Genomic DNA, 11758 nt, shown 5'->3' on the forward strand with positions numbered 1-11758 from the left:
GATTCTTTAGGAATTATGTGATTCTAATATTCAGTTTTGATAGCGTCTGAGTTTGGTGACTTGTGATCCTAGTTCTTAGTCCTTTCCCTTATTTCACTCTGTTTTAGTCTCACCTCTGTGTGTTCTCCCCAGCGTCCCCTGTGTAGTCATGTCTGGTTACAAATGTCAAGTTTCTGTCTCGTCTCCATCTTGCTCCCGCTCTCTTACTCCCTTGCTCTCACTCAAGTGTGTGTGTCTTAAGGCCGGGTTTTGTTTCTGTGTTTCCTGTCTTATTTTGATAGTCCTTGTTTCATGTGCATTGTTTTCTGTTTCATTTCCACTGTCTCATTATGTCTTTGTTCTCATGTGTCTCCTCTTCTCCTAATCACTTTTCTATATATATATATACATAGTCTCAGTCTCGCCTTGTCTTTTGCCGGAATGTCAATTCTTTCCCTTGCTCATGTTCTATGTACTAGTGGTTTCCCAGTTTAGTTTTCTGTTAATGAAAATTGCCTTTTGTTTTGTATTTTTGTATGCTAAATGGCTTGCTTTTGTTAAGATTAGTCTAGTCTCCAAGTGTCTGCATTTGGGTCCTCTCTACAAAACGTCATCTGCGCCATCAGTTGTCAGTTCTCTAAGCCCTGTCTCCAAAGCTACAAACAAGCTTTGCTAAAAGAAGCTCAGGAGTAACTAAAGATTTGATACACTGAACAGGAGAACCACAAGCTATACTGCTAGTGACACAATAACTGAATAGTAAGACTATAATTTGCTGATGGTTCAAGAAAGTTGTGCTCTGATAAAGCACATGAAGGTTACAGTAGGAAAGTCACAGTTAATTTTGAAATTGAGCTACACAGATTAAGCTACACAAATCAACACTGTGCATGGTAACAGGAACAGAAAGCGATACAATACCACAGTGAGAGCAAACACCAAGTACCTATGATAACCCATTTACTTCACTGATAGTAATATGGTGTACATATTAGTATAAAAAAAAATCTTGAGTACAAAGTCTCCGTAACTCTGACAGTCTCCGTGTGGTCAACAACAGACACACATTATGCCCTTATCATGGTCTGAACCAGACCTTCCCAAAGTGTGGGGCCCGCCCCCCCGGGGGGGTGAAAAGGAAAAAAAACAAAAAAAAAACAAAACAATGCTTGGACACTACTAGCACAGGGCACCTCCACAAACGCAAATTTGCTATGCTTTTAGCAAATTTAACATAGCTATGCTTCAGCAGGAGATGAAGCATAGCTAAATGTGTTTCCAAACCAACTTCATTCTAAGCCAAAGAGTAGAAAATATAGTGAAGCATATCTTCCCTTTGGCTTCACCTGCACAAGTGCCAAGGTAGGTCTCCCCTGAAGAATTGGTTTTCCCTTTCGTCGGGAGCAGCGCTGGGCTCTTCAAATCACGGACAAACAGTATCGCACATTCTTGATTTTTAGTACACAAACACTTGTTGTAATGACTAACTACTCCTGACATTTTGGAGATGTTAGCTCTTTATACAGTAAAGTTACAGCGGGATACAAATAATATCAGGCTCATCCTGCCACGATTTGTTCCCCCTGTTCAAATCATTGACTGTAGAAAAGATGGACGACGCGACCACGCCTCCTACCATTGTGCAAAAATGAAGCCAAAATATCCCGCTTGTGGAGGCTGCCATCTTGCAAATTTGGAGCCAGAGTCTGCGCAGTAGTGACTTGAGGTGGAGCGACTGTGTAACGCTCCCGCCCACACACCCGCTGGACGTGACCGCAAACACGCCCCTCTACACTTTTTATGTAGCCCGGCGGCTCGAGTTTTTTGCTGGTTTACCGCGACTGACGACTATTTTAAGGTAAATACAACCATGTCACTGTTATAAAAAATACACACAGTATCATAATGTCTGGTGTGTGCAACGGCACGTACACGGACCCGCCGTCGGGGCTGAAAGCCGACAGCTCACAGATTCTGATGCGTCAGGTCCGCACTTTGTGTTTACTTCTTTTTTGTGCTAGATTCCGATGCTGCAGGTTTTGTGTCTCTCCAACCAAAATTCACTGAACCAGCAGCAAAAGAAGAACATCGTCATGAATTCCCTCTTACTTTTGCTGTTTTGCTTCCACCAAGATAAAAATCACACTTCATGTAGAGCTCCCCCCCCCCCCCCCCCCAGTGTACTTCAAGAGCAGTTTCCTCAAATCTCTGTTTTCTGCATTATTCGTTTGCTTATTACGCACAAGTCATGTACAGTGCTGTCTATATATTTTTGTTGTTGTGTTTTTTTCCCCCAAAAATGACCTCAACAAGAAGGCCTCATTTCTGCTGTTTAATAGCGCAGAAATTTAAACTTTTTAAAATTATGCCAAATTGTAAAATGCTTGGCTGTGTCTTTAATCAAACCTCTGTAACTTTGCTCTGCTTCACTTCAGCATGGAGCTTCATGGTTTTCTTCCATTTTTTTTCTACTGCAGAATGTTTTTAAGGCTGCTATAAAAAGCCAGGCCAGGAAAATCTCCCTCATGTTTTTCTGTATTTTATCCTCAGTTACTTTGACACAAAGGCATCTGCTGAGATGATCACACCTCTGATGAAGTCTCACAGTGTCAGTACTGATAAACAATCAGAATTATAATATTTCTGACTGTCTGAGTCAAAATTGAAGCAAAATTAATCGAAATGGGAGTTTGTTAATTGGAATCAAATGGATTATAGAAATCAGTGATGATACCCAGCCCTAGTGAGACGCCTAGGCCTGACAGAAGTGGATGTAGCTGTGGGTAATGAGAAAAGATGTCCCCTATCCCCACTGCCTTTCAGCAGCAGGCAGCAGCAAACAGGTCGTCAGAGGCGGCCGAGATGAAGGTTATGTTTAACATTGTCTACAATATTACCAAAGAGTGCCAACGCATTTTAAGCACAAGCACTTTTTCAGTAACTTATCTTTATTGTAGAAATGTGCTTCAAATAAAGAACTTTGTGTTGACAAGATTGTTAGTTAATCATTTACAAATCAATATTGCCTGTATGGACAGCGGTTAAAAAAATGTGAACATGTAAAACAGTGGGGTTAAGCGATGTGGTTGAAAAATTTGGGCGCACCTAACTTTTGTGCTGGTGCACCTAAGAAAATAAGTAAGGCGCACCATTGCAACCGTGGCAAAAAGTTAGTCTAGATCCCTGAAGTTCATCTCAGTTTTGCCAGAAAACATGATCCCCAAGACTTTGACACTTTGGCAACAGTAGGAAGGAAAAATTCGCTGTCCTATTGAATAATGAGCAAAATGAGCCAACCCTGATAAAAGAGGGGAGTGTAACTGAACTAGAAACTCCAGGTAGCCACCCAACCAAGAGCATGACTCCCCCAGCTCACTAACACAGTTCCATCAGAGGAGATACTTGCAGATGTGAGCACTGCTCTGTGCACCATCTCTACTACTGTATGATTAAAACTGATCAACTCACATATGCTATTGTTAGAGCACAGTAACAGGCACACACCCTGTGAGGACTCCATAATCACTTTTGAGACATAATCAGATATATGTTAAATGATGTTAAAAACAAAGACTTTGCTGATTATTACAAAAAGTGATCACACAAGATAGGACCCATATAGTGTCTCATTTAGGTTTGTCGTCAGCTTCAAATCTCATAGAGGGCATAGTACATAAACTGCACTGATCCCATTGGCTGCTCTGTCAATCACATGACTGTTCGTGAGAGGGGCAGATGCAGCAGGCATTCCTGTTTGATTTAAACCAATGGACTGAGGTTATATGCAAGTGAAAAAGTAGGTCATGAGCTGTTTTAATGCTCAGTGTTTTTCTGTCACTTCTCCCAGAGGCGAAAGAGCACTGTGCTGCTGAATATTGATTGACTTAGATAAGTCTCTCTAAAATGTCAGCAAAGAGCACTGTGGCCAAGCTAGCTTATTACAAGAAAATAAGAAAAAGGGAAGCCCCTGAACAAATGACGACAAATTGAGTTGAATAAATTCAAATAGAATATGCATTGCCATTTGTTGAAATTTAGAAACAAAAAGCATTTCAAATAAAAATAATTGGAAGGGGGTCCCTCCTCTTTCTCCTCCACTACCCACCCTTTAGGCCAGCACACCTATGATTAACTCTCCTGTGATCAGACTGGCTACTACTTAAGGCAGGGGTGGGGGAACTCCAGGCCTCAAGGGCTGGTGTCCTGCAGGTTTTAGATGTGTCCTTGATCCAACACAGCTGATTTAAATGGCTAAATGACCTCCTCAACATGTCTTGAAGTTCTCCAGAGGCCTGGTAATGAATTAATCATTTGATTCAGGGGTGTTGACCCAAGGTGAAAGCTAAAACGTGCAGAAGAGCGGCCCTTGAGGCCTGGAGTTCCCCACCCATGACTTAAGGAGAAGGAAGACCTTTACTTGATGCTGGATTGTTATGCAGGAAACAATGCCGTTGGCCTGCCTGACTCCTCATGGTGTTTGTTTATGCTTCTGCCTCACCTGTTTGTTTTCATGTGTGCAGGATTCCTGGATCTCTTTCTGATGTGACTTACTGAGAGAGATAGAGAGACTATTTTCTAGTGGAGAGATACTTTGTAGAATTTCCTTGAGCCTTGAGAACAACTGACTGCTATTCCATCACTTACATTTAGCATTGAACTTTCACTGTAAATGAATGCATGAACTTTACATTTTGAGTCTACCAGATCTCTTTAACTATAATAATAGACTGTATAGACCTAAGGTGAAAGTGAGTTTATTACAGCTGTCAACGTTAACGCGCATTAATCCGTCGATTAATGTGATGAAAACTTTTAATGTAATTAACCCATCTAGGGCGCAGAATGACTCAAAATGCCGGAAATGTCACTGTCAACGCATTTCGGCCAGTTTGTACAAAGTTTGTCCATTCTGCGCTCTAGATGGGTTAAAGGTTTTCATTGCATTAATCATGATGATGCATTAACGCGTGTTCAGCCTGTGAAGTAGTCTGACTCAAACGTCAAGGAAGGTGGTAGGAAGCAGACTCAGCAGACATTTAGGCTTCCGAGAGATGAGACATTTATTTACAGAGAATTTCATATGTGAAACTTAAAACTCCCCCCCAATGTAACTTAATTAACGAATTCAAAAGTACATGAATTCAGTAACAAAGCTCACCCTCATTTTAATCAAGCAGAGACTGATTATATATAGGGCTATAAATTTCCCTTGAATGAGTCCAGCCAGTACCACTAACTTGCGCTGAGGAATCTAAAACTCTACACAGATGACTGAAGATTACAAAAAGCTCCTCACACTTCTGATTAGCACATGTAACAACTAAACGGCTCTATATACGAAAAAAAAAAGATTCAACAAATCCCTTTATATCTTGAAACACACAAAAGGAAGCATTCCTATGGTAGAAGAAACCCCTCATCTTGGTTTACCCTGCTGATGTCACATCTGACATTATCAGTACTTTAAAATCAGGAAATGTCAGGCGGGCCTTACCCCACACCTGACCTACATGAAAACTGAAAACAAAGGACCAAGTAAGTATGCACAAATGACTTAATCTGCAACATAACAAAATATAAAGCAACATGTAACTAAATATTTGCTTTAATTTGCTAAATGTTTGTTTTGCTGGCAACAGAACCCTGAGTTTGTTTGTAAATTAGTAACAAATTCAGATGTGAAAATTAGTACACACCTGTGAAGTACCTGTGTACTCACTCATTGCCAACGAGTCACATGACAGCAGGACAACTAGACACAGGAAAGTAGGGAGCTGAGCAAAGTGTGCCTTTATGAGAAAAGGGGCGTTTGCACAGACATGTCTGCTATATTGATGAGTGGAGCAACACACTTACCTTAAGAGGAGACAAACTAAAGCACTGATTCTATTATGGATCCGATACTGCTGCCAGAATTATTGATACTATTGATATTTAGATAAATCCACAGATGCACCTGCACGGCATCCGCAATCACGCCCACCGTGTTAAAACACGGGGACTCAGGGGTTGGTGTGGGGTTGTGGTGGTGTGATGCAAATGTTAAATAAAGATGGCTCAAAACATGGATCTGTGGTCCCGTCGTGCCTTAATTCCACCACAAGGCCCAACAATAATACCATGGAAACAGAGAAAACCCCAACAATTATATAACCTCCTATGTAAGTCATCACGTACAAACTAATTTCTTAACACCAACAAACCGGAGAATCTTTTTCATGAATGCTTGTCATTACAGTGAGTTTCTCATCTTGATCTGACTTCAATCTCCCAAGAATACCATGACCTGGATTGCAGAGTACCTACACAGACATAGTTAAGATTAAAGGAATACTTGGCTCAACAGAGCTCCAACTCTTTGTCAGATTGGCTGCTGAGGTGAAAAGCAATCTGTGTTATCCTTGAGCAGTGACAAATAGCAAGATGTCCTAGTTTTATGGATGGCTTTTTTTTAAGAGTCACAGACTATTTTTTCAGACCAAATGAAGATCTTCTATAGAAGTGCAAGGCCATTTCCTCTCCACTCCTGTTATCTGCTTTAAGGTACGTGTTTTTGCGTTATGCCAGGGGGTCAAACATTTTTCATTTTTTTGCTTTCATTTTTAAAGAAAGTATCTAGTATTCAGGGTTGTACAGAATGTGACACTGTTAACAAGACACCGAATAAGTAAAGTTTAGGTAGCTGCTCTTTGTGTTTTGTTTTGTATTTTGTATTGTCTGTGCCTGTTCCCAGTCATCCTGGCCATGGTAGTCTTAAGAGCTTGAAAAAAAAGAAGGGGACTGGATTTCTTTAGACCTTTCATTCAATAGGCTTCTTCAGTTTTAATAACAAAAGGTGGAGCATCTCAAGGGTTACTAAACTAACACAACCTAAAGTGGAGCAACCTGCCCTGCCCAGTGCAAAAGTTCCTCCATCCAACCTCAACATTCAGGTAAGGTGTTCACATCCCTGAGTGAAAACCACAGCATCAACCTACTAGAAGCTGACAAGGGAAGGTGTACTGTTGTTCTTAACTCAGCTGGTTATCACAACAAAATTGCCACAGTCCTCAGTGACAGTAATACTTAAAGTCTTAAAGAAAGCCTATCTGCAAACACTTGAAAGGGGAAAAGCCACTGACCACCCTACAAACTAACTTTACTTTGGGGAGCCTATACCCTGCACATGTTAACTTCTGAAGAGCCACAAAGAAGGAGTCCCTGGAAGACCTATCGTTAGCAGTATAAACTCAGCCACTTACAACATTTCCAAACACCTCATCACCATCTTCGCTCATCTGGATGAGAACACACCCCCATCACATCAAACACACTTCATTAACAAGCTCAACCAACTGTGCTGAATGAGGACGATGGCAGCTCCAACACTGACATTATCCCAAAAAAGTTTATACACTTTGTACTGTGAAATGCTTTAAAACCTGACTGAAATATTGAATGTTTATGTTTGAGAGTTAGACATTGTCTCTAATTTTAATATTACGCTTAGCGTTATCCTTTTTGATAAAGCTCATAGTTAGAGCTTGATCAGATGACTGTGAGCCATTCCTTAGTAATAGTGTTATAGGATCAGGCAGCTGGAAGTCCCATGATGTTCTTCGCGTGGGGAATAAAATTATCACAATAATTATAATTATTATATTATTTAAATCCTTCTGTATTATTTAGGTTTGCTCACTTACAAAGAAATTAACTTTTTCATACTAGTTTAATTTTAATGGAGAGAGATAGAATATCAACCAAAAATGTAGAAAACACATTACACAGATGTTATAAGTGGATTTGCACGTTACTGTGTTACTGTTATTTGATCAACAAGCAAACCATGACTTTACAATGTCTCGATTCAGTTTCATCTCATCTCATCACAACACAACACTCTCTCAAGCCTTCATTGAATCCTTTAAACACTCACTGGCAAACTTGCTGGGTGCTGGGCAGCTCGGGTACCTAACTCAGCTTATGCTGAGTTGGCCAGCCTCTGTCAGAGTAGTCTGCCCACCATTGCTTCTGGTTCTCTTGCTCTTTGGCCATGAGGGCCCCATGTGGGTTGTCCCTTCTTCTCCTCCTGGGATGTGCACGCAGTTGGATGTGTGGCCTTGGGTCTTCAGTACTATGGGGGCTGCACCTGGGTGCACCTGGGTCTCTGTCTGCCTCTGTATTCAGGGAGGTGTGGATGCAGCTTCTCACCCTCATTACCAAGTATATTTGTTGACAGACACACACATTCAGAACACAACAAGATTGTTTGTTTGTGCATCTATGTTTTTTTTTTTCTTTTATTTCCTTTCAGGCGCTGTTTGTTTCTGTATGTGTTTTTTCTTACAGGTGCAGCAGTTTATCAACTTGTGCTCTGTCATTTAATGGTCAGTGTTTCACAGAGATTTCCTTCCCAGTGTTGCTCAAAGGGAGTCATAATTGTTGGGGTTTCTCTCTGTATTATTGTAGGGTCTTTATCGTACAATATACAATATTGATATTGATGCGACTGTTGCTGTGGTTTGGGACTACATCAATAAATTTGAATTGAATGTAATCTGGGTGCCACATGGGCACAGTGTCAATCCCATGGGAGCATGAGTTCTGGCTGAATTGTAGTTTTATGTATAGTTTATATTCTGTCTCTCTGCAAGAAAATGAAAATACCATAACAATTACAGACTGTTAATTTTATTGGCAAGTGAGCAAACTTATAAAGTCCCCCTGCAGTGGACTAGGCCAACCCTGTCTTATCTCAGGCTAGACTATTTTCTCTTATAAAAGTGGTTTCTCTCCTACATTGACTTTAACTGTTTTTCCTCTTTAAAATAAATTTTTGATGAGAAAAACTGGGTATTTATGTAATTGATCTTGTCAACCTTTAGATGAATAAAATATTTCTTATCCTTACTGTACTTACAAATAGGGAAACAATTAATTGAAGTTGTGGGACTGGAAAGTATTTGCCTGACCAAACATATTGTACTTAATGATTGCAGCAAAAGGAATGTCAGTTAAATTAAAGATATATAATAATAACAGTAATAATAACAACAACAGGGATAGAGAAAATGAGACTGTGTATATGGCCTTTGATGCCAGATAAGAATAAAGGCCAGAGAAGCTGATTAAATTCTGTCTCGACTACCAACATATTTGCAGCTTTAATCTTTCTCGGTATAGTGAAAGCTGTAGAGCTCCATCCAAACAGCACCTCGGAGATTTCCTCTAGACTGCTCCCTTAAATGAGGTTAAAATACGCATAGTCGGCTTTTTTTTTTTTTTTTTTTTGTAAATTAATGATGGCGCTTTGTCGTCCCTTCGCTCACAGCTCGGCTCCGTTCAAGCGTTTAGATTCAGATAAGAGTCGAATTCCAGCTTACCTTCGACAGCCCACACCGACGGCAGCATCCATAGAAAGTACAAGATATCCATAATCACAGATATTCCAGACTTATGCCTGTTAAAAGCCAGTGTATTCATCGCGCAGCCGTACAGCTGTGGTCGGTTTCCTGTGAAATCATTTAGAGATGGAGAGAAGCATCCTTATCATCATCAGTGGCACCAAGATAAAGGCTGAAGCGCTGCTGTTCAGGCCAGGTTGGGCGAAACCAAAAAAGAGGGGGCAGAAAAGCAGCGGAAAAACACAGAACATCGGCTGCGCCTGACTGGACACAAGGGTTTGGGTTTTTTGTTTCTTTTTTAAAACAAGGCCACCAGGGTTAATTGTGAATAGGCATTAATATGCATTTCCGTCGGAGGAAAGTGCTTTTACTCAAATTTATTATTACACTTGCCTATTTTAATTTTTAACCTAAATTATTAGATGTTATATTTACCAGTGAAGACGCTTTGAAAGACCTTTCTTTACCATTCAGTGTCAGCACAATCTTTGTACCTAAGCCAATTTTTATTACGTCACTTAACACTAACCTACACATAACTCAAGGAATGAAGCCAGTGTTTTTAGCAAAGTAGCAATTACCAACCCCATCCCAAAAAGTAGCAACACTGCACTCCTGCGCTAATTTGCAGATCTGATATTTTATTCACTACAGAACACCAAAAAAGTTTTAAACTGAGGAAATGAATATAGCATCCAATCTGATTTTCAGCCTTGTTTCATTGTAGATATTTAGACTTCTTTTTTAATGATATTGTGTATTGCAGATTGATTGATTGATTGATAATATTTTATTCATCCCGAGATGATGAGAAACTCATCAGAAAGTCTTTGTACAATTGTACACTGAGGAATGTTATTCAGAAATGATTTCACAGCAACTTTAACGAGCAAATAAAATTGGCGATCATGTTATTGTAGGATATTGTTGTGGGCCCACTTATTAATTGTCGTTGTCAGACCTAGCTCTACTCCAGTACTGTTTTTTTCTTTCTAGTTTGCTGTTTGTCATTTCTCTTCAACCTTCTTTTCTTTCCTTTCTTGGCCCTAACCCCCAAGATGGCTGTTTCTCCCTGAGCCTGTGTCTACCTGGAGGTTTCTTAATGTTAAAATGAGTTCCTCCTTCCTAGGACTGTTAAGTCAGTGTTAGCTTGTTGCATCCTAAAATAACTGTCACCAGTTCACAACTGTGATGTGAACTGGTGATATAAAACCTGAACTGAAAGGACATGTTTTATTTGGTCCTTTTGTCATTGAGAACTCAATAATAGCTTTGTTGCAAGCTGCACTGCTATCATGTCCATAGAGATTCCACAGCCAACCTGTCTGAGACATTCCCTAAGATAAGACTGCAGTGGATGAAAGAGACTAAGGGAGAGGGAAAAACAGAGAGTGAGAAAGGGATAGCGCTGCCAGTAAAGCAAGAGAGAAAAAGAGATAGAGCTCAGTGAGGAAATAGAGCAGAAGAATATGGGCATGACAAAAAGGAATCCAGCCTGCCTCCAGATGAGTGAGAGCTGCAAAACAACAGATTAGAGGAGCCTACGGCTTGTTCCTATGGAAACCTATGCCCAGGGAGACAGCAATGAGAATGCAGCAGATTGTAGGTCAGACACACCATCAGCGATCCAATCAGAAATAATCTATCTTGACTTATGGGTCAGTAAAGCTGGTGCCTTTCTTTGGCTGCTCTCACTGTTGGGGTCCCAGCGAGCAGACCAGTGCAGAAAGTGGTGGATCATTTTTAAAAACAAAGCAACAAAAACTAAAACCTCTATGGCTCATGAGGTAGGGTGGCATTATAGGAAGCCCATTCCTGAAAGACTTTCAAATAATAAGAAATAACAGAGTGGAATAATTTGCAAACAATTTAATTAATTTCAATTTAGTTGAATTACCAAAAGCAAATTCACAACAGCAGCTGTTTCAAGGTGTTTTTACTGTAAGGTAAACTCCAAAAGTCACAAGATCCCCTACAAGCAAGTACAGGGTGATGGCTGGAAGGAAGATCTCCCTTGATCCAGAACCAGAACCCTCAAACATTTTTTGGAACTTTATGGCAGCAAGACCTCTCAAGAAAGTTTGGACAGAAGAAACAAAAGGCTGGAAAAGTACATGGTACTAAAAAGAAACAGCTGGAGAATCTTAGGGACAAATTAGATTAATTGACAACAGTAAAAGAAGAGCATCTCGGAAAGGTGTAGCTTCTATGTATATTTACAGTTTACACAGTGTTCCCACTTTGCACAGGTTAGGCCTGCCTATCTAGCCATATATCTATTAAAGACATATGTCTGTCTGTAAATAGCATTTTTTTTAAAGTCCACAGCGCCTTCTAGTGGCTTGGAGAGGCACCATTCTGATTCATTTCTTTCACATTTGAATTATTTGTTGCTG

General features: G+C 40.2%; 1 protein-coding gene across 2 annotated transcripts in view; it reads right to left on the reverse strand.

Annotated features, from left to right (window-relative positions):
* Nucleotides 1-10902, reverse strand: part of LOC146494775 (ephrin type-B receptor 2-like) — an 80587-nt gene extending 69685 nt beyond the window's left edge. The window contains exons 1-2 of one of the 2 annotated variants that reach the window (XM_085145066.1): nucleotides 10576-10902; nucleotides 9342-9470 (exon numbers count right to left, since the gene is read on the reverse strand). In XM_085145066.1, coding sequence (XP_085001192.1) covers nucleotides 9342-9470; nucleotides 10576-10696 — 250 coding nt within the window. In that variant the 5' untranslated portion in view covers nucleotides 10697-10902. Of the gene's footprint in view, nucleotides 1-9341; nucleotides 9722-10575 lie in introns of those variants that run through there. The other variant, XM_085145065.1, reaches the window with a different exon arrangement.
* Nucleotides 10903-11758: the final 856 nt, after the last annotated feature.

Source organism: Neolamprologus multifasciatus, chromosome 20 (assembly GCF_963576455.1).
Source record: "Neolamprologus multifasciatus chromosome 20, fNeoMul1.2, whole genome shotgun sequence".
NCBI lineage: Eukaryota > Metazoa > Chordata > Actinopteri > Cichliformes > Cichlidae > Neolamprologus > Neolamprologus multifasciatus.